At 48.7% G+C, this 22,747-nt stretch overlaps 1 protein-coding gene across 1 annotated transcript; it reads right to left on the reverse strand.

Moving 5' to 3' along the window:
- Nucleotides 1-2,237: 2,237 nt before the first annotated feature.
- On the reverse strand, nt 2,238-3,903 carry LOC112897667 (B-cell receptor-associated protein 31-like). Its single transcript, XM_025966019.1, has 2 exons — nt 3,478-3,903; nt 2,238-2,876 (listed from the first exon to the last, which is right to left on the reverse strand). Exons 1-2 carry the CDS (start codon nt 3,770-3,772, stop codon nt 2,509-2,511), a joined length of 663 nt encoding a protein of 220 aa, XP_025821804.1. The 5' UTR covers nt 3,773-3,903; the 3' UTR covers nt 2,238-2,508.
- Between the last annotated feature and the right edge of the window lie 18,844 nt (nt 3,904-22,747).

Below are 22,747 nucleotides of genomic sequence, written 5' to 3' on the forward strand. Positions count from 1 at the left end.
ATCATTCAAGCATACCAGATCATTTCCCAGATAGGAATTGTTGCATTAAGTATGATATGGCCTTGGGAGCGCAAGTTTTACACGTAGTGGAACAGCTAGAATAATTTACATTGTGAAAAACACATGAGATAAGTGGATATCCATTGCACAGAAATAGTGACTGGAAGCCAATTTTTTTCACTAGCCATTTCATCAGATTGATTATAATAAAAAGGTTGAACATGTGGAATAACTATCAGATTTAATATTTGTAAGGGAATAGTAGAAGAGGAAAATATATCATATGGCATATTTGGAAGTGGTCAAAATCAAACAGAAAAGTAATGTGTTTGCATGATACAGATTTTGAAACATTAATGGTACAGTAGAACTCTGATATTACTCCCAAGCCCCAACAGTGAGGTCACAGAACAAATGAAACCTGAGAGCAGACATATTAATCCCTGTTCTGGCATTGCTCAAGGACTAGCGTACTGCATTAAGCATCTAGTAACAATACATGGTTTGGGGTCATGATTGGAATCTAATGGGTATTACTACCTCCATCCCAAATTATAATTAAACCTGAGAGCAGACATATTAATCCCTGTTCTGGCATTGCTCAAGGACTAGCGTACTGCATTAAGCATCTAGTAACAATACATGGTTTGGGGTCATGATTGGAATCTAATGGGTATTAGTACCTCCGTCCCAAATTATAATTTATTTTGGCTTTTCTAGATACATATATTTTGCTATGCATCTAGATGTACACTATATAGATACATATAAAAATTATGTATCTAAAAAATTAAAAAGAATTGTAATTTGGGACGGAGAGAGTAACGAACAAGGGACCGGTTTCTGGCAAAAATAAAGGACCACTCTTAATACAGAAATTCTCGAACCTAGCTAAACTTGGATGGAATATCCCAGCAACCTAAACGTTCATTCTTCCGTAGATTCTCAGCTCCATATGTTTGAAAAAGGAAGTAAATATCACATCAAATGCAATCATGACCATCCAATCAATGAAATAATCTGACACAACAGAATTTCCCCTTAGTTTCATTTTGCTGGTCATCCCTAAGCTTATGGCTGATTAGTTATTGCTCGACATCTATCAATTAACCATTAGGAACCACTTTATTTCCACAAACCAAATAAAATTTGAAAACATAAAAAGGCTAATGTATACTTGCATAGTTGCACAATAGCCCATGAAACTGAATGCCCAAATCCTCATATGTAAGAAATTACTTCTGTTCGATATCTTTTTCAAGAACTCCAATGGCAATTAACATAAAACAAACATTGCAAGTCCAATTCTTTGTTTGAACATGGGATGCACCTACAGTTGCTAAGGAAATAGATGGAAGTCTAGGTAATGGCACAACTTTGTTTCCCAACAGCAGAGCGCACCCGAATTCATGTGAAGCAACGAAATTAGAGCATTTTTGTCACCACAACGTTCATGACACAGGTATCACCTAACCGAACAGACTTTTTAGCATGCATCAGGAGCGCACAGGGCTCTAATGCATCAAGGACAACACTCCAACTACGACTACCGTGGAACAGGACCCCTAGAAGCCAAGATCTTACAGCAAACACTCTGAGGTTCATTACAAAAGATGATAAGGCAAGGATCATTAGAGAAACAAAGTCTGAGCCCCCAGGTGGCTCCAGTCGCAGCTGATTGCATCACCTTGCCGTGCCCTCAATCATGTAATAGCTGAACTTTTCAACATCAAGTTCTATTTGTTACCTCAAGCTACATGCATGCAGTACTGTTAGGTACCACAAGGTACTTTGATGAAGAGCCTACTTACCTTAAATGAATGTATCCAATTCTCGTGTATCCAGATCAACTTTAATTCTGGCTAATTTAAGTAGCTTCAAAACTCTCAGTCCATTTAGAATTTTGTTCCCCCAATTATATGATTTGTCATGATTATTTATAAATAAAAACAAACCGAAGAACCTCACACCAATATACAGTGTCAAGCATGTTTACATTTACAGCTTGGACATATAGCCATGGTTAGCATCTGTTCAATTGCTTCAGGGTGGAACTTGTTAGTTTTTTTCTAACATGCTTAATCAACAAAACCTATTTCGATGATCTGGGAACATCTGATACTAGGATTCTCACACTTTGAACATGTGAATACCATCTGAAATAATCACAATATTCCACTAAAATAGTAGTCCTATAGCACATTAAAAAATAGTAATCAGAACAAACATATAAGAGAAACTCCAAACTGCTGGACCATATAATGCTTGCACTAATTGGCACCAATATATAATGCAACAGATAGTCAAATAAAGATGTTAAGACAGAGAGGTGAGAAAGGTGATAGCTGGCATGCTCTTTGGGTGCTAACATCAGATGATCTACCACCAAGAATATCTTTAGTAACCCATGAAAGAGTAAATATTGATTCTTACCAAACTGCAACAGATAATTTGTTGCAACAGCACTAGATTCACCATCTTATATTCTTATGACTTAATACTCTTCTTTCAAGAAGAACTGGAAAGCTTGAGGTCAATTGACTGCAGCTGTATCCGAAGATGCTGGTTGTCCTCCAGCAGGCGATCATATTCGATCAGCAAGCCTTCAGATTGTTTTTGGATAGCAAGTGCCTTGTCCTCAGCAACATGGAACTCTTCTGTCTTTTCTTGGACTTGTAGCTTCAGTTTCTTCATCTCCTTGTTCAGAGTGGCAATGTCTTCCTGGTACTTCTTTGTCTCCTCTGAAATTCCATGTTTTGCTTCCTCCAACATTTTATTATGCTTCGATACAGCCTCTAAGTTCTTCTTGAAGGCACGCAAATCTCTGATGTATTGGTGAAGCCGGTCAATAACTAGCACAAGAAATAAGGAGTACCCTGAAACAATAGTAATGTGCTCAGATTTGGACCTAGAGCAGATAGCACAAATTGAGTGCTGAAACACTTAGCACGATATTTCCGGATGGACCATATGTAAAAAGGGGCAAGGTATAGATAAACACATTGAGCTGGAGTCATATACAAACTAGAAATCTCAGCACAACATGAATATACAGAACAAATCAATAGAAGCAATTCGGTCTAACCTCAATAGTGATGCAACGGGTAGATAGATAATCGAAATTCAATTTCAATCCCCGATAGATAATCAAAATTCAATTTCAATCCTTGTGAAATTTCTAGTGGCCAGAAAAAGGTACTCTAATATAATGCTGCTCGTGCTGTGTTTTTTGCCAACAGAGTTTCGCATAAGATAAATAACCAGTTGGGCCATAAGAATTTTCCATTTATCCACTAACGAATACGTACATAAGAATGAACATTTCCCTCGGCAAGGTCAAGGAATGGAAAGCCAGACTATCTATATTCTATAACACTAAGGTCCCCCAAACCCACCCAAGAACGCAGCAAACAGGGAATCAAGTGGGTGGGGGGGGGGGGGGGGGGCGGGGGCGCATGCTTGTTACCAAGGACCTACCCATGAGGGACGCCTCCAGGAGGTGACGCGAGAAGAGGACCTGATCTGTGGGCGTGAGCCCGCCGCCGGAGTCGGGGTCGGTCGCGCGGCAGCTGATCTCGGCCATGCTGTAGAGCGTGGAGGCGAGAAGAGCGAGGACGACGCCCGCCACCGTCTTGACGGCGACAGGCGCGCGGCGGCCGCGCTTGAGGCGGTCGATGCCTAGCACGGCGAGCTTCCGCAGCGGCGTCTTGAAGAGCAGCACCGCAACCACGGACGCCTCCGCCACCAGTACAAGGAATAGCAGCTGGATCATCGCCGCTCGTGTGGTGCTGCTGATTAGATCCTGGGCTCCGATTCAACGAGATCGAGGAGGCGTTTTGGGGGGTTTTGGAGTTGGGACCTTGGGGCGAAGGAAGCCGAGGAGGCGGGGACCGCGGGGTGCGAATTTTCTTTTCTTTTATTTGTTTACGTTCTTTGACCTTTTGACCGTCCATCGATCAACGGTAGAATGGTAGGAAGTCAAATTCCCTCCCCAGCTTCTCCACCGGCTTCAGTGTTTTTTTTTTATGAAACTGCGTTAAACGGGGCGGACGGCTGCACGCAAGAACCATTATAAAATCCTATAACATCTTACACTAAAAATAAAGGGAGAAAAAATAGCTTCATTGCTTCTTCTCTCTCCCTTCCATAACAATATCCACTTTAGTTGTTTACTAAACATTTTGTCAAATGATTTCAGCTGCACCGAAAAAACTGCCACTATTAAAGTTAAAGCCGAATCCATTTTAGGAGGAGCAAGAGCCTACCAAGCAAACCCTCAGTATAACATGTGTTTCGTTTGGAACTAAGTGGGATGTGCTGGATCCATTTCGACCTTTTAGATCGGAATTACCATAGCTAGTGTTTGGTTGGGAGGGATAGATCGGTTGATGCTAAAATTTTGCAGAAATATTTATAGAAGGAAAATGAAGTCGATGGAGAGTCCCAGGGAGAGCTGTTTGAGCGTTCAGATCAAAACTGTTAGGAATTCCAGTGAAAGATGGCGTGGTGCTAGTCACGGGCGATGCAGACTCGGTCACAAGAATGATACTGGTTGCAGTTCAAATCGGATTGAGGAGATGACATCGTTGGAAGACTCTATCAGAGTCCGATTTCCTTTTAAAGAGTTTCAAAGATATAGTACTAGTTTATTTTTAGTTAAGTTTGTAACAGATCGTAATCAATCAGGAGTCAGGAGTCTTTAGTTTCAGAGTATAAATAGCAGCAATCAGGGTTTGTAAAGAATAATTATCAATCAATACAACTTTTATCGGCACCGCCAAAACCCTAGGAGTACTCGTAGCAGTAGTTTTTCGACGACTTTTTCGATGAACAGGGCTGCATTGCTTCAATCTCCGGTTTGCTTGTAAGTTTTTGTGGTAGAACCGTCTGAATTATTCCGGCTCAAGTGCGCTAGTCATCGCTATACAGCCGATACTAATTCAACGCACTTCAAACGGAACAACCCATTGGTCTGTCAGGTCTCCGCCTGATACAACCACGGTTCAACAGGATCGAAACAGGTTTACCTCGCACGAAGGCGAGTTTACAATCACACATCAGTTCACCAACTTTTAAATACAAAATATTAAACATTATTACAAACCGTTTCAAATTTAAGGTCAACTTATACAAACATTGTTTAAAACGACAAGCTAAACAGCTTGTCCAGGTTCACAGCGGAAGAAACATAAACACGCGACTATGCACGTCGCGAAGGTTGACACTGCGCTCAGCTCAAAGCTTGGTGTCATTCAGGAGGGTCACTGCTAGCCGGGAACGGATCCCACTCCACGGACCAGCCAAACGGAACAGAGGTTGGCCATGCCGCACTATCCGTTGGGTTCTCGAAGGTCATACCTGGAAATTTCACTAGCAAGACTGAGTATACTGATACTCAGCAAGGCTTAACCGCTTCATGGTATACTTAGCCATGTAACTAGACTCGTGAAGGCTTGAAATGGTTCTGAGCTTAATTTCAGCCGAAAAGTAATAAAAAATATGAACTAACTTTCATATTTTAGCTGTCAGATTCTAGTTTCATTAATCATTCTAGGTTAACACCTATACTAGACAAACAAGGTATAGATTAACATCCATTCAAATTATGCCAAAATGGTTACTGTTTTTACTCTATGTGGCAGAAGGAATAAGCAGTCTCAATCTCCGCGAGAAATGGACGATTCTGAATCAAATTTCATAACCTTGCAAGGCAAACCTAACTCACATGCTTGGAATATCCAACGATAGTTCCGAAGCAACCGTTTGCCTTTCATTCGAACTCGTGGAACAGGGCCACCACAAGCAACTATAGGACCGTACGCACACCAATTGTGCAGGACATACGTCTGTAGCGCGACTACATGACCGTACTCCTGTCCGCTGCGCGGAACGTACTCCCGCACGTCGGTGCGTGAGAAAAACCAAATTACGAGTGGTGGGAGGTATGTCCACTCTTCGGGCCGATTGGTTACTAGGCTTACCGCTTTACCATATTTCACGGCATGTGGCTAGTACTTTCAAACGCTTAGCCACCACTACCACACACTGCGACTTTATCAACTTTTATCAACACAGACGGGGTAACCTTTCTGAGTCATGATATTGCACATGACCCCGTCCATCATCCTTATAGTGATTGTAGAATAGTAAACATTCAACTCCTATATCGCGCGAGTGATAGGGAATCACCCGACTTCTGCCGGTCCTATTAGCAGAGCATCTATTCGATATATGGACTCAGGCACAATACATAGGTTCTTAGGATTCATGCATCTAGGATTCCATTTCAACTCCTAGACTTAATGCAAGATATAATATATAAGTATGAAATTGTAGTAAATCAAATACTGGGTTATGCATCGGGGCTTGCCTTCTTGAGTGGGGTTGGGGTCAGGAGTGTCAGAGACTTCCGAACTTTGGTTTAGGGCTTTAGTTAATATCTCAGAGACGCTCACAGGATCTTCAGAAAACCCAAGCTCGGGTTCCTGAACCAGCTCGTAGATTCCGTCGTTGAGTGTTGCTGACTCTACATGATATGCAATGATTTAAGTGAGATGTTGTTTGAGTTAAGGATTTTACTTCACAATAAAGTTGCAATCCAACAAATTAACAAACATAAACTCATGAAACAGGGGGGGTGTTTGATCCCAAGCTACCATTTACACTTAAGTTATGGTTATATTAATGGAATTACTTTGAATTAATTTGACAAGTTTGATTTTTATTTTAAAAATCATAAAGGTTCTGACTTTGAATTTTTGTGGTTAAGCTTATTTTCATTAAATAAGTTTATTGTGAATTTTTCATAAATTTCTGAAAATAGAAACTAAAGCATTTGAATTTGAATTCAAATTTCAAGTTTAAATTCAAATCCTAAGTAAACAGAACTATAAATTCTTGAAAATTTAATTATGAACTAATTATCAATAAATTAGGTTATGGTAAAAATATCTAAATAGAAAAGCCTCAGGAACATGCTTAAATAAATTCAAACCACTTTACATTTGATTTGCAAAAGTTTAAAAGAACTTAAACTACAAAGCAGTACTAAGCATGATATTTTTACATAAGCTTACTCATGATCTAGATAGGCTTCATACCAAAACTCACAAGAAAATAAGCTTGTTTGCAAAAGTTATGCACAAGATACCCTTTTTCTAAACTCTAAAATAACTTTAAAAATATTTGGTTTCAAACCAGACTCTATTAACCAAAGTTATAGAGCTTGAAGTCTAGTTTCTAACAAAACTAGTTTGGCAATTTTTGGATCTTTCTACAAATTCTTATGGATTTTACAAGTTGGCTATTTTGAATTGGAAAGGGGGATTGCTTTTCTACAGAAAGGTCCCTGGAACTATTTGAATCCTTGCAATTAAGCCCTTGGTCGGGATTCAACAGAGGGGCAGATCGACGGTGACCAAATCCGGTGAGGGGGCTCACCGGTGGCGAGGGACAAGTGGGGGAAAATGACCAGTGACTCATGGCGGTCACGGGGGTGGTTGGAGTTGGGGCAGAGAAGGGCTGAAGCGGCGGTTCGATGGCGAACAGGGACGGCCGGCGCAGCTTCGAGGTGCGGCGGCGGTGTTCCGGTGGCTACAGGGCCGGAGGGCGGTGAAGAAGCTGCTAGGAAGCTTCTACGGGGTGATGTGGTGCTACTGGTACTCTTGGCTGGGGATGAGGGTCTTTGTAGCGGCTAGTCGACGGTGAGGCCGAGCGGCGGCGGAGCTTTGAGCTCGCCGGCGCTGTGGAAGATGCTGCTCGGGTGTAGGGAAACGAAATTGGGTGGGTCAGTGAGCTGCAGTGGGTCGCGGTGGTGCTTCTCGAGCACTGGATCGCGGGTGAGAGGTGGTGTAGGCGGCTGACGACGGTGAGCACAGGCTGCGGCGGCGCTTCGGTGAGGAGCTGCGCTCGTGGAAAGGGATGGCCGGCGAAATAGAGCGTGCGTGTGGGTAAACGAGGTCGGGAAGAAGCCTCTGTGCATGTTTTAAAGCCGAGAGGGGTGCTGCACGGGTGAACAGGAGCTGGCGATGCCGGCAGCGTGCGTGGCGGCTCGGGAGGCGGCGGTGCGACGTGGAGCGACCGGGGAAAGCCAGCGCGAGGCCGGGGAATAGGCGGGCAAGGCGTAAGAGGGCACGTGGCACGGCTTAGTGGAGCGCGGGGGCGGCGGGTGCACGGCACATGGCTAGCGAGTGCGGCGGCAGTCGGGCGCAGAGAGAACAGAGGAGGCCGGGGCTGGAGGAAGAAGATGAGGTATGGTTTGTGATTTTCCAAAAGTGCAGGGACCTCACTGTAATATCTTAGTAACTTTCAAACTATAGCTCAAATGAAAATGGACCCAAAAGCAAAAGCGTAGGGTTTAACAAAGTCTACAACTTTTCTTTAGGGTTTAGTGGCAAAAGAGCTAAGGATCAGCAATTAACATAAAACTTAGCAAAGTTTTAAACTTTAAATAATTCTATTTAAAAACTACACTACACTTACATCCTATGTGTAGTTTCATCTATATTCACGATTTAAAAGCAAGTTCTTAACTTTTGCAAAACAACCTCCATATTTTTGGATTCTACCTCCTATTTTCACCTATTTAACACTAAGGAACCTATATTTTTCAGAATTGCACAAATGTTCTTTTCCCTTTTGCATTAACATTTGAACACACCTACACAAGATCAAAACATGCACATTTTATATTAAAATTTAGTGTGTTATAATTCTAATACCTGAATGTCACAGCCTTCCCCCCTAAAAAGAATCTCGTCCCGAGATTCCGGAGCAGAATAGAATCGGGCGATTAGATTTGGGAGTTGGCTCGAAGGAAGTCTAGAAAATTATGCTGAAGATAGAATTTGGTTTCCCATGTTGCTTCTTCTACAGTGTGATGGTTCCACTGAATTTTGTACATTTTGATGGTTTCCCTCCTAGTGCTTCTTTCTTTGACGTCCAGGACTTTGATTGGATGTTCGACGTAGGATAGATCGGGTTGGATGTCAATGGTTTGAGATTCTATGATCTCAGTAGGAGTTTTGATGCACTTCCTAAGCTGAGATACATGGAAGACATCATGGATGGCCGCTAGTTGAGGAGGAAGTTGGAGACGATAAGCTACGGGTCCGCAGATTTCGGTAATTTCAAAGGGTCCGACATAACGAGGAGCAAGTTTCCCTTTTACGCCGAACCTTTGAACACCTCGGGTTGGAGATACTTGAAGATAGACGAGGTCTCCGATTTGGAATTGTATCGGTCTTCTTCGGATGTCAGCGTAGCTCTTTTGTCGAGATGGGGTGGCCTTGAGATTACTCTAAATAGTCTTTACCTTTTCTTCGGCTTCAGTGACAAGGTCCGGTCCAAAGATCTTACGTTCACCAGTCTGTCACCAACTTAAAGGAGTTCGACATCGGTGACTGTACAATGCTTCGAATGGAGCCATCTTAAGACTGGTTTGATAGCTGTTGTTGTAAGAAAATTCTGCCAGTGTGTGACGCCCTGAAAATACACCAAAATAAATCACGCGCTAGAGTGCGTTGTTTAAAAGTCTTTCGCCGTCAAAACCCTAACCCTAACCCTTTTCGACCGACGCAAGCCTGACCGCCACACCGCTCACACGCTAGAGTAATTCGTAGAAACGGTTCAACGTCAAAACCCTAAAACATAACCGGATCGCTGTCCCGTTCCGCTTCGCTCAATGGCCTGTCGCTCACGCGCGACCGCCCGCCGCGATTGGCGCCGACGCGTCTTTCTTTTCCCTCGCTGTTCCCCTCGCGCTGCGCGCTTCCCCGCGTGGCCGACCGGCCGCGGTCGCCGCCGCGACCGGCGCCGGCCCTTCTCCCTCCCTCTTTTTCTTTTCTCTCTTTTCCCCTTTTCTTTTTCCTTTTCTCTCCTTTTCCTTTCTTTCTTTTCTCCCTCCCCTCCCTTTTCTTTCTCCTCCCTTCCTCCCTGTTTCCCCTTTCCCCCTGCTCCCGAGCACAGCACGGCCGTGCGCCGGCCCTGTGCGCCGCGCCCGCGCTGCCCCGGCCGTGCCGCGTGCACGCGCTCGCCCCGCATGCCTACGTGCCCCGCGTGCCCCGCGTGACCGCGCCCCGCGCCGCGCCGCTCGTCGCCCGCGCCCTCGCCCCGGACCCGCGACACGCCGCGCCGCGCGCGCCCTGCTCCCGCGCGTGCCGCGCCGCTCGCCGCTGCCGCGTCCTGCCCGCGCGCGCGCCGTCGCTTCCTGCTCTGTGCCGCACAGCGCCGCCCCGTCCCTGGCCCGCGCCACGCCACGTCGCGACGGCCGCGTGCGGCCGGAGCGCCATTAATGGCGCCCGCACCGCCCGCCGGCCGCCCCATCCCAATCCCACCCGCCGCCGCCGTTCCCCGCCTATAAGTAGGCCCTCGCGCAGCCCCTCGTTCCCCCACACCTCCCACCGCCGCCTCCTGCCTCTCCCCGCGCCCCCATTGCCGCCCGCCCGTGCCGCACTGCTGCCGCCCGCCGGCCTCCGTCGCCACGCCTCCTCGCCCCACCTCAGTCCGAGGTGAGGCCGGGGATTAGTTCCCCTTGCTCCCCTGCCCCTTTTCCCCCTACCCCGGGCCACCCTTGGGCCCTGGCCGGCCGGCGCCGCCCGCCGCCGCCGCCCCTGCCCCTCCCCTGTTTCCTGTCAACGGGAGAGGAGGAAGAAAGGGGCATTATGCCCATAACCCCCTCCCTTTTCCTGTATTCCCAAAGAGAAAACCCCCCCCTCTCCTTTAATTATTCTTTTGCTAATGAGACCCCATTCTTTTTATTATTACAAACCAAACCCCTCGGTGTATAAACCTAGTTATACCCGACACATTTTAACATGCTCAGATTATTTCTAGGAATCGTAAATAGGCCCTTTCTCTTTTCGGATATTTACGAACAAGCCCTTGGACCCCGTTTAAGCCCTGAAACCACCTTTAGCGCGTCATTTTATGTGCGAAACGACCTCCGATCGACCCGAAACTTTACCATGCCCTTTCTAGTATGGTTCTAGCCATGCCATTAAGAAACCACCCAGAGATATTGCCCCGACCTCTGTAACTAAATTATTTCCGATTCAAGCTCGACGATAAAAGCTTTTACTTCTTGTGCTTGATTGTGTGCCTGTTTGATTGCGTCGTAGGACACGGAGTGAACGAGGAAGGACCCGAGCGTGACCAAGCAAACGAGGATCAGTACTGCGACCCCGAACCCGAGGGACAGTGCTTCGACCAGGACTTCTCGCAAGAGTTTGACGATGGCAAGTTCAATTCCGCCCTTTGATGCATGTTTCTGTCCTAGTTTTTATAAACACAACCAAGTGGCCTATTTTATAAAATTGCATGGTTTTACGTGCTGAAAACATGGTAGGATAGCCACCCTTGTTTGAGACGACCATACCTTGACCACCTGATTTTATAAAGAAAATGCGTGTGTGTGGGAAGGGAAAAATGTGGATTTGAGAAACAAGTCGGACGGGATGGATGGCATTTCTGTGTGAATTGCCGTTGGTGTGCTCGTACCTGTGTGGTTGAGCGTGGAGGGGAGATATCCATCTTGTCACCCCTAAGGACCGAGTTGATGTGACATCTCACCTAGCTTCTTGTAGTGCGAACCACTTGACCGTTGTATGGGCAACGGCTTAGCATAAACCCCACTAGTTAGCCTGATAGCCATCAGGAGAGCTGAGAGCAACGGGTGATCAAGGAGAAGGGATGAGCTCTGTGTGACTTATGCCCCGGTTAAACCTCGGAGGTAGGTCGAATGACCCCTTGATGGATCCCGTGGTGGCTAGTCAGGTCTAGCTAAGGTGGGTAATGGCTTTGTTGGGATCTGCACCGGCACTAAGGTGTTCGTGCTGTGGTACCCCACCTGTGGGTAAAGTTGCACACCTCTGCAGAGTTAAAATCTATTCGAATAGCCGTGCCCACGGTATTGGGCAAGTTACGGTGTGGTCACATAACTAGTGTTTATCTCTGGGAATGGATGGGCTGGTGTGAGTTGTTTGGAAAGTGTCCGGCAGTTGTGCCGTGTGCTACGGCGGACGGGGAGTCCGGTGGCAGTTTAAAACTTGGATCCTGTGTGGATCAACATCGTGTGTTCTTGGTGCCAGAAAACTCGTTTTGGAAATTGTTTTTTTTAAACGAGCCCTCGCATACAATTGAGTTTTTCACAAATGAACCATAACCTATCCTTGGATTGTCCTGTGCACATGATTACTGTTATACCCCCTCCGTGGGTGTGATTGGACTTGCTGAGTACGTTTGTACTCATCCCTCTTACTTTTACAGTGGAAGACCCAGACTACATCCCCGAAGACAACGAGTAGGGTTTCGTCCTGCACCCAGTCTTGCCTGTGGTTGAGGCCACCGTTGGATTCCGCATGGCGCAAGACTCTGATGACCCTTTGTTCGTAGCTAGTGTAGTTGTGTGGGTTCTGGTTGTAATCCTCGCGATAGTGGCGCTTCACTGCCCATTACCGCGTAGAGTTGTACGGTGATGTACCATCTGATGTAATAAAAGTGTTATCAGCCTCCTGGGACTGATAAACCAACACTTTTAAGTCTTCCCTGATGGGGGGACGCTTCAGGTGGTATCAGAGCCGTAGGCTGGCCGTAGGACGTAACCCTAGGAGCGAGACCCCTTTTCAGACCCTAGAACTTATCCTGGTTTAGATATTTTTCTGCACAAGCACTCACCACTGGTCTTTGCCTTGTTCCAGATGGCTGGCAATGGATGGGTTAGCGGAATCTGCCACGCAGAGCCCGGCCTCCCCAAGTTACTATTGCTCAGCCTGGAACGCGTCGGGGTTATGGAACCACCGGAGTATGCCTACCGTGAGTACATCGCCGGAGGCACCCTTCGGTGCGACATAATGGTTTTTGTGGGGAAAAGCACCCGCTACCCGGATGTGGACCCTTGGTTCATCTCCACCACTGGTTTCCGCTTCCCCGACTCCTATCGAAAGGCCGCTCGTAAAGCCCTGCGACGGCTGCGTGTGCTCTACAGGCACCACCTTCAGCGGACCCCTATGGGATTTTTCCCACCCGCTGAGGGATGAGGACGCACTTGGATTGCCCGAATGAGGGGACTTGGACGAGAAGAAGAAGACCTAGAAGATACGGTCTCCCACCTATCCATCTACCTGACTGGCTTGGATGCACTCTGCCGCGAACAGTCGGCGCAACTGAAGCAGCTAATCCGTGGGATTGAAAGGATAACCCAGGAGCTGGAGGAACAACGGACAAGAGCTGCAAACGCCGAGTATTCCTTAGCTGCCCTCCAAGCCCAGGTGCAAGAATACGAGAACCGCAACGGAATAGGTGGATGGATAGAGGAAGAAGAAGAAGAGCCCATGGAGACCCATTGGGATAAGGGTACGCAGACCGAAAACGAGATGGATCGGTTCCTTCCAATAAAGAAGCGCTCTATCAGGACCGAGGAAGAATCCCCATGATAGGATTAGCGCCCCTAGCCAAAACCCTACCCTAATGACCACGTATCCATGAAAACTGTACCACCCTTGTTGTAATAATAAATATCATCTACTCCCGTTTGCACCTATACCAGGTTGTTTACCCTATTTCTGTTTCAGATGGCTGAGGAAGGATGGACCCAGGGCGACTGCCAAGCTGCACCTGGATTCCCCAGCCTTTTGATCAACACCCTGGAAGACCTTGGCGTTACGGAGCGCCCAAGGTACTACAGCCGAGAGTACGAGCACCATGGTACCCTCCGCTGCAGGGTGATCCTGGTCATTGCCAGGAGCAACCGCTACCCCGACATCCAGCCTTGGCGAGTGACTGCCACGGGGTTTCGACACCAGGACACCTATCCCTTGGCCATCAGGAAAACGCTCCGTTATTTGTGCCGGATTTTTGAAGAACACCTCGCCCCCACACCAGCAAAGTTCTTCCCGCCGGCCATCAGAACCCCAGTTTGGGAAGCACGCATGAGAAACCTGGAACGACGCCGCCACGAAGAAGGCCCCCTGTACCAAGTGGCTACTTACCTAGCCGCCCTGGACCAACTTTTTGATGAGCAAGCCAACCTTCTGAGGGAGCAGACCCATCGAGCCGAGCAAGCAGAGCTCGCAGTAAGACTGCAGCAGATCCGAGCCGCCCATGCTGAGGCAAGAGCCGCAGCCGCGGTTAGCAGCGAAGCCGTAGCCCAAGAGAGCCTCAGGCAAGCTCGAGACCGGCGTATGCGAGATTGGACCCGAAGCGGAACGCCAGTCCCGGCAATTGGAGAAGACCATGTTTTACTCGGGACACCCGTCATAGGATGGGGAACGCTCTTTGGAAGCACACCAGCACCACCCGAGAACCCTGAAAGCTCTGCTGCCGCCGTCGAGAGAGACGCTGCAGCGCAACCCTCGACCAATGGAAATCCAGAGGACGACGAGCAAGGATCACTCACGCTCGCCGCCCCAGAAGAAGGCCTGCCCCGCGAGTAGAATGATCGACGCCACCCTAGTGATGTGTCCCCAGCCGTTTTTGTTTAAATCGTGCCTGATCCCGGACGAGTGGTACGAGACCTAGCCTTACCAGCTGTACCCCGTTGCAGTAATAAAGTTGCATGTGCTTGTTGTTTGTAATGTTGTGTGCTGTTTTGTTGTGTGCTACGTGCTATATAATTACTGGCAGGAGGTAGATTCTGCCTTATATACGAATTAAACAACTCAAACATCACATAATAGTAACCCCACTCTACCCGGTCAACAGATGGTTCCCCGGAGCGTCACGAGGGCCTCCCGTGGCCGGAACCCCGCAGCCGCTGGTGCCGGAGCACAGCCTGCTGGACGAAATCTCCCTCAGGCAGAACAGGAAGTAAGCCAGAACCGAGGGGAAAATCAAGAAGGAGAGCAACTGCCACCACCCCCACCCCTCGGAGACTTAGCGCAGATAATCCACAACCAGACCCTCATACTGGAGACGCTGGCCAATGCCCTCGTTAACCGGCAACCCCGAGGGCAGAATATGAACGACAAGCTGACAGCCTTTCTGAGGACCAAGCCGCCCACCTTTGCTGGATCATGCAACCCTTTGGATGCAGACGACTGGCTACGAGTGATTCAGAGGAAGCTCGAGCCGTTCGAATGCCAGGACAGAGACAAGGTTCTTCTGGCAGCCCACCAACTCACCGGAACAGCATTATCCTGGTGGGAAAATTATTGTGCCGCGGCCGAAGATGCCTCTACTATCACTTGGGAGGAATTCATGAGGGAGTTCCGCCGCTATCACATCCCTTCAGCCACTATGAAGCGCAAGGCGGATGAATTCCGCACACTACAATAGGGAAGCATGACGGTGGAAGAATACACCCACCGGTTCATAGAATTGGCCCGGTACGCGCCGGAAGAAGTAAACGACGACGATAAGAAGCAAGACATGTTCAAGAAAGGGTTAAGCCCAGAACTCCGGACCTTGCTTACTCCCCAGATCTATCCGGACTTCAACACCCTGATGAACAAGGCTATCCTCACAGAAAGGGCCAAAGCTGAAGAGAGAAAGGATAATAAACGCAAATTCCTGGAAAGTAAGGCCCGCCAACAGGACCGCTTCCAAAAGCCGAGGAACTCCAACTACACTGCACCAGGATCTCAGGCCCTGATGCAGTATAGAACTCAGTCTCAAGTGACAGGACCACAGGCCCCGCCCAGGAGCCAGAATACCACGAGGGCCCCGCAGAGCAATGCAAGCCAGGTCGCCCCCGACAACAACAATGTTAGGGCCTGTTTCAACTGCCGTGAAATAGGGCATTACATCGCCAATTGCCCTTATGCCAAGAACAAACCGGCCACATCAGCTTTCTCCAACTCGGCAAATGGACCCAGACCAGCCTTGACCGGCGCCAACCGAGTGCCTGTCCGCAACAACGACAACAGCCAGCAGGCAAAGCAGCCCCAGCAATCGTTTGGACGAGCCCGCGTCAACCACATTGATGCGCAGGAGGCTCAAGAAGCTCAGGGAGTAGTGCTCGGTGAGTATCTAGTCAACTCAGTTCTGGCAACAGTACTATTTGATTCTGGAGCATCGCACTCGTTCATATCCTCAAGCTTTGTGGAGAAACACAAAACACCCACAGTACTATTAAAAACACCCCTATTAACCCGGACGCCTGGGGGCGACATCAATTGTCGATTAGGCTGTCCATGGGTAAGGATCAATTTAAGTGGGGTAGAATTTCTAGCAGATTTGGTAGTACTTAAGTCTGGGGGAATAGACGTAATCCTTGGAATGGACTGGTTAAGCCGGCACAATGGTCTCATAGGATGTACCGACAAGGTGGTACACCTAACAAACCCCGAAGGAATACAAGTGATCTGTCATACCCGCGATAGTAAGTTTGACCCAATGGTGTTTAGCATGGAAGCCAAGCCCTTAGAAGAAGTCCCGGTAGTAAACGAATACCCAGACGTATTCCCAGAAGAGCTTCCCGGTATGCCACCGGATAGGGATATAGAATTCGTCATTGACCTCATCCCTGGAACCTCCCCTATAGCCAAAAGACCCTACAGAATGGCGGCTTCTGAGTTAACAGAATTAAAGAAACAACTGGAAGAACTGCAACGAATTGGCTTCATTAGACCAAGCTCGTCACCATGGGGAGCCCCAGTGCTGTTTGTCAAAAAGAAGGATGGGAGTATGAGGTTGTGTGTGGATTACCGAGCACTGAACGAAGTTACCATTAAGAACAAGTACCCCTCCCCAGGATTGATGACCTTTTCGATCAGCTAAAAGGAGCCAAGTACTTTTCCAAGATCGATCTAAGGTCAGGATATTTCCAGCTCAAGATTAGGGAAAGTGACATCCCTAAGACAGCTTTTGTCACCCGCTACGGGCAGTTCGAGTTCACCGTAATGTCCTTCGGGCTAACCAATGCCCCTGCCTATTTTATGAACCTCATGAATAAGATATTCATGGACGAGCTAGATAAGTTTGTTGTAGTCTTTATCGACGACATACTTATCTACTCCAAGAGTATTCAGGAGCATGAGCAACACCTGCGGGTAGTATTGGAAAAGCTGAGGGCACATAGGCTATATGCCAAGTTTAGCAAGTGTGAATTCTGGCTGGAAAGAGTAGCCTTCCTTGGTCACATCCTAACCGCGGAAGGAGTAGCAGTGGACCCGGAGAAGGTCGAAGCCGTTTCCAACTGGCAGCGACCGACTAACGTTAGCGAAATCAGGAGCTTTCTTGGATTAGCTGGGTACTATCGGAGATTTATTGAGGGATTCTCCAAAATAGCCCGACCCATGACAGAACTTCTTAAGAAGGAGAAGAAGTTTGCTTGGACGGAAAGTTGTGAAAGGAGTTTTCAAGAATTGAAGCAAAGGTTGACAACCGCCCCAGTGCTGACCCTACCAGATATTCATCGGGGCTTTGTCATCTATTGCGACGCGTCCCGACAAGGATTAGGGTGTGTACTGATGCAAGACAGGAAAGTCGTTGCATATGCCTCCCGCCAACTCAGGACTCATGAGCAGAATTATCCAACCCATGATTTGGAATTAGCAGCCGTAGTGCATGCCCTTAAGATTTGGAGACATTACCTGATTGGAAATAAGTGTGAGGTTTACACCGACCACAAGAGTCTGAAGTATATCTTTACCCAGCCGGATTTAAACTTAAGGCAAAGAAGATGGTTGGAGTTGGTCAAGGACTACGACTTGGAAATTCATTATCACCCCGGGAAAGCAAACGTAGTAGCCGATGCCTTAAGTCGGAAAAGCTATGGACCCGAGGATGACCATCTACGCGAGGAAATGGCACGATTAAATGTGCACATTATTCCTCGAGGTTCCAGCCAAGTGCTAAACGTGCAATCAACACTAGAGGATAGGATTAGAGAAGCCCAAAGCTCGGATCAGGAGTTAATGAAGATCCGTAAACAAACTGGAGAAAACAAAGCACCGGGTTTCAGAGTAGACGATAAGGGGACATTATGGTACGAGGATAGGATTTGTGTGCCCCAGAATGGAGACTTCCGGCAAGTGATCATGGACGAAGCCCATAACTCGGCCTACTCCATCCACCCAGGATCCACCAAGATGTACATGGACATAAAGCAAAAATATTGGTGGAATGGAATGAAGGCGGATATTGCACGATTTGTGGCACATTGTGATACCTGCCAGAGGATCAAGGCCGAGCATCAAAAGCCGGCAGGATTATTGCAACCCTTGCCCATCCCGGTGTGGAAGTGGGATGAAATAGGAATGGACTTCGTAGTAGGCCTACCCAGAACACAGAAGGGACACGATTCCATATGGGTAATAGTGGACAGACTCACTAAATCGGCTCATTTCATACCTGTACGAACCACTTACGGTGGAGAGAAGCTGGCAAAGCTCTATGTGGAAAACATAGTGAAGTTACATGGAGTGCCTAGCAGAATTGTCTCAGATAGAGGGACCCAATTCACATCTAGATTTTGGAAAAGCCTACATAAAGCCATGGGCACTAAGTTGGATTTTAGCTCCGCATATCACCCACAGACGGATGGTCAGACCGAAAGGGTAAATCAGGTCATGGAGGACATGCTGAGAGCATGCGTCCTAACCTATGGAAATGATTGGGAGCAGAGTCTACCTTATGCAGAATTCTCGTATAATAATGGTTACCAAGCCAGCTTGGGCATGTCGCCATTCGAGGCTCTTTATGGAAGGAAGTGCAAAACTCCCCTGATGTGGTCGGAAGTTGGAGAACGTGCCCTAGTAGGACCCGCGCTCATAAAAGAAGCAGAAGAAAAAGTAGCGGAAATCCGCGAGAAATTGAAAGCGGCTCAGTCCCGACAAAAGAGCTATGCGGACAAGAAGAGGCGGGAAATAAGTTTCAATCCGGGAGAATTTGTCTATCTCAAAGTCTCACCCATTCGAGGGACACGAAGGTTTCAGGTACAAGGAAAATTAGCCCCTCGATATATTGGACCATATCAAGTTCTGATGAGAGTCGGAGCAGTAGCGTACCGACTGGAGTTACCAGAAGAAATGTCGGATATACACCCAGTATTTCATGTCTCACAATTAAGAAGGTGTTTAAGAGTACCCGAGGGAGAACATGTGCCGGTGGAAACAATAGACCTACAGCCGGATTTGCGATACCAGGAAGTACCGGTCAAAATTCTGGACACTGTCACTAGGAGGACAAGAAACTCCGAAGTACGGATATGCAGAGTTCAATGGAGCAGACACGGAGTAGAAGAAGCAACATGGGAACGCGAAGAGGCGCTAAAGAAGGAGTTTCCCCACCTATTTACGAGCTAGCCGAATCTCGAGGACGAGATTCATTTAAGTGGGGTAGGTTTGTGACGCCCTGAAAATACACCAAAATAAATCACGCGCTAGAGTGCGTTGTTTAAAAGTCTTTCGCCGTCAAAACCCTAACCCTAACCCTTTTCGACCGACGCAAGCCTGACCGCCACACCGCTCACACGCTAGAGTAATTCGTAGAAACGGTTCAACGTCAAAACCCTAAAACATAACCGGATCGCTGTCCCGTTCCGCTTCGCTCAATGGCCTGTCGCTCACGCGCGACCGCCCGCCGCGATTGGCGCCGACGCGTCTTTCTTTTCCCTCGCTGTTCCCCTCGCGCCGCGCGCTTCCCCGCGTGGCCGACCGGCCGCGGTCGCCGCCGCGACCGGCGCCGGCCCTTCTCCCTCCCTCTTTTTCTTTTCTCTCTTTTCCCCTTTTCTTTTTCCTTTTCTCTCCTTTTCCTTTCTTTCTTTTCTCCCTCCCCTCCCTTTTCTTTCTCCTCCCTTCCTCCCTGTTTCCCCTTTCCCCCTGCTCCCGAGCACAGCACGGCCGTGCGCCGGCCCTGTGCGCCGCGCCCGCGCTGCCCCGGCCGTGCCGCGTGCACGCGCTCGCCCCGCATGCCTGCGTGCCCCGCGTGCCCCGCGTGACCGCGCCCCGCGCCGCGCCGCTCGTCGCCCGCGCCCTCGCCCCGGACCCGCGACACGCCGCGCCGCGCGCGCCCTGCTCCCGCGCGTGCCGCGCCGCTCGCCGCTGCCGCGTCCTGCCCGCGCGCGCGCCGTCGCTTCCTGCTCTGTGCCGCACAGCGCCGCCCCGTCCCTGGCCCGCGCCACGCCACGTCGCGACGGCCGCGTGCGGCCGGAGCGCCATTAATGGCGCCCGCACCGCCCGCCGGCCGCCCCATCCCAATCCCACCCGCCGCCGCCGTTCCCCGCCTATAAATAGGCCCTCGCGCAGCCCCTCGTTCCCCCACACCTCCCACCGCCGCCTCCTGCCTCTCCCCGCGCCCCCATTGCCGCCCGCCCGTGCCGCACTGCTGCCGCCCGCCGGCCTCCGTCGCCACGCCTCCTCGCCCCACCTCAGTCCGAGGTGAGGCCGGGGATTAGTTCCCCTTGCTCCCCTGCCCCTTTTCCCCCTACCCCGGGCCACCCTTGGGCCCTGGCCGGCCGGCGCCGCCCGCCGCCGCCGCCCCTGCCCCTCCCCTGTTTCCTGTCAACGGGAGAGGAGGAAGAAAGGGGCATTATGCCCATAACCCCCTCCCTTTTCCTGTATTCCCAAAGAGAAACCCCCCCCTCTCCTTTAATTATTCTTTTGCTAATGAGACCCCATTCTTTTTATTATTACAAACCAAACCCCTCGGTGTATAAACCTAGTTATACCCGACACATTTTAACATGCTCAGATTATTTCTAGGAATCGTAAATAGGCCCTTTCTCTTTTCGGATATTTACGAACAAGCCCTTGGACCCCGTTTAAGCCCTGAAACCACCTTTAGCGCGTCATTTTATGTGCGAAACGACCTCCGATCGACCCGAAACTTTACCATGCCCTTTCTAGTATGGTTCTAGCCATGCCATTAAGAAACCACCCAGAGATATTGCCCCGACCTCTGTAACTAAATTATTTCCGATTCAAGCTCGACGATAAAAGCTTTTACTTCTTGTGCTTGATTGTGTGCCTGTTTGATTGCGTCGTAGGACACGGAGTGAACGAGGAAGGACCCGAGCGTGACCAAGCAAACGAGGATCAGTACTGCGACCCCGAACCCGAGGGACAGTGCTTCGACCAGGACTTCTCGCAAGAGTTTGACGATGGCAAGTTCAATTCCGCCCTTTGATGCATGTTTCTGTCCTAGTTTTTATAAACACAACCAAGTGGCCTATTTTATAAAATTGCATGGTTTTACGTGCTGAAAACATGGTAGGATAGCCACCCTTGTTTGAGACGACCATACCTTGACCACCTGATTTTATAAAGAAAATGCGTGTGTGTGGGAAGGGAAAAATGTGGATTTGAGAAACAAGTCGGACGGGATGGATGGCATTTCTGTGTGAATTGCCGTTGGTGTGCTCGTACCTGTGTGGTTGAGCGTGGAGGGGAGATATCCATCTTGTCACCCCTAAGGACCGAGTTGATGTGACATCTCACCTAGCTTCTTGTAGTGCGAACCACTTGACCGTTGTATGGGCAACGGCTTAGCATAAACCCCACTAGTTAGCCTGATAGCCATCAGGAGAGCTGAGAGCAACGGGTGATCAAGGAGAAGGGATGAGCTCTGTGTGACTTATGCCCCGGTTAAACCTCGGAGGTAGGTCGAATGACCCCTTGATGGATCCCGTGGTGGCTAGTCAGGTCTAGCTAAGGTGGGTAATGGCTTTGTTGGGATCTGCACCGGCACTAAGGTGTTCGTGCTGTGGTACCCCACCTGTGGGTAAAGTTGCACACCTCTGCAGAGTTAAAATCTATTCGAATAGCCGTGCCCACGGTATTGGGCAAGTTACGGTGTGGTCACATAACTAGTGTTTATCTCTGGGAATGGATGGGCTGGTGTGAGTTGTTTGGAAAGTGTCCGGCAGTTGTGCCGTGTGCTACGGCGGACGGGGAGTCCGGTGGCAGTTTAAAACTTGGATCCTGTGTGGATCAACATCGTGTGTTCTTGGTGCCAGAAAACTCGTTTTGGAAATTGTTTTTTTTAAACGAGCCCTCGCATACAATTGAGTTTTTCACAAATGAACCATAACCTATCCTTGGATTGTCCTGTGCACATGATTACTGTTATACCCCCTCCGTGGGTGTGATTGGACTTGCTGAGTACGTTTGTACTCATCCCTCTTACTTTTACAGTGGAAGACCCAGACTACATCCCCGAAGACAACGAGTAGGGTTTCGTCCTGCACCCAGTCTTGCCTGTGGTTGAGGCCACCGTTGGATTCCGCATGGCGCAAGACTCTGATGACCCTTTGTTCGTAGCTAGTGTAGTTGTGTGGGTTCTGGTTGTAATCCTCGCGATAGTGGCGCTTCACTGCCCATTACCGCGTAGAGTTGTACGGTGATGTACCATCTGATGTAATAAAAGTGTTATCAGCCTCCTGGGACTGATAAAGCAACACTTTTAAGTCTTCCCTGATGGGGGGACGCTTCACAGTGACAAGCATTTGTCCGAATTCTTGTCATACTGAAGTGCACAGGCTCTAAGCATATCTTCCAGAATTTGATTTACTCTTTCAGTTTGTCCGTCTGTCTGAGGGTGATATGTGGAGCTTCGGATTAACTTAGTTCCAAGAGCATATTGAAGTTGCTCCTAGAACCGAGCGATGAATTGTGCTCCCCGATCAGAAATGATTGTCTTGGGTACTCCATGAAGATGAACGATTTGATCTAAATAGATCTCAGCATACTTTTTGGCATTATATATAGTATGCACGGGAAGGAAATGGGCAGTCTTGGTCAATCGATCAACGATTACCTAGATGGAGTCATGTCTTTGAGAGGTGTTGGGTAAGCCAACGATAAAGTCCATA

Source organism: Panicum hallii, chromosome 1, assembly GCF_002211085.1.
Source record: "Panicum hallii strain FIL2 chromosome 1, PHallii_v3.1, whole genome shotgun sequence".
NCBI lineage: Eukaryota > Viridiplantae > Streptophyta > Magnoliopsida > Poales > Poaceae > Panicum > Panicum hallii.

Coding starts and splice junctions, on each gene's coding strand:
- LOC112897667 (XM_025966019.1), bottom strand. CDS start 3,772: ATGATCCAGCTGCTATTCCTTGTACTGGTGGCGGAGGCGTCCGTGGTT. Junction 2,877..3,477: donor CCTGGAGGCGTCCCTCATGG/GTAGGTCCTTGG, acceptor CTATTGTTTCAG/GGTACTCCTTATTTCTTGTG.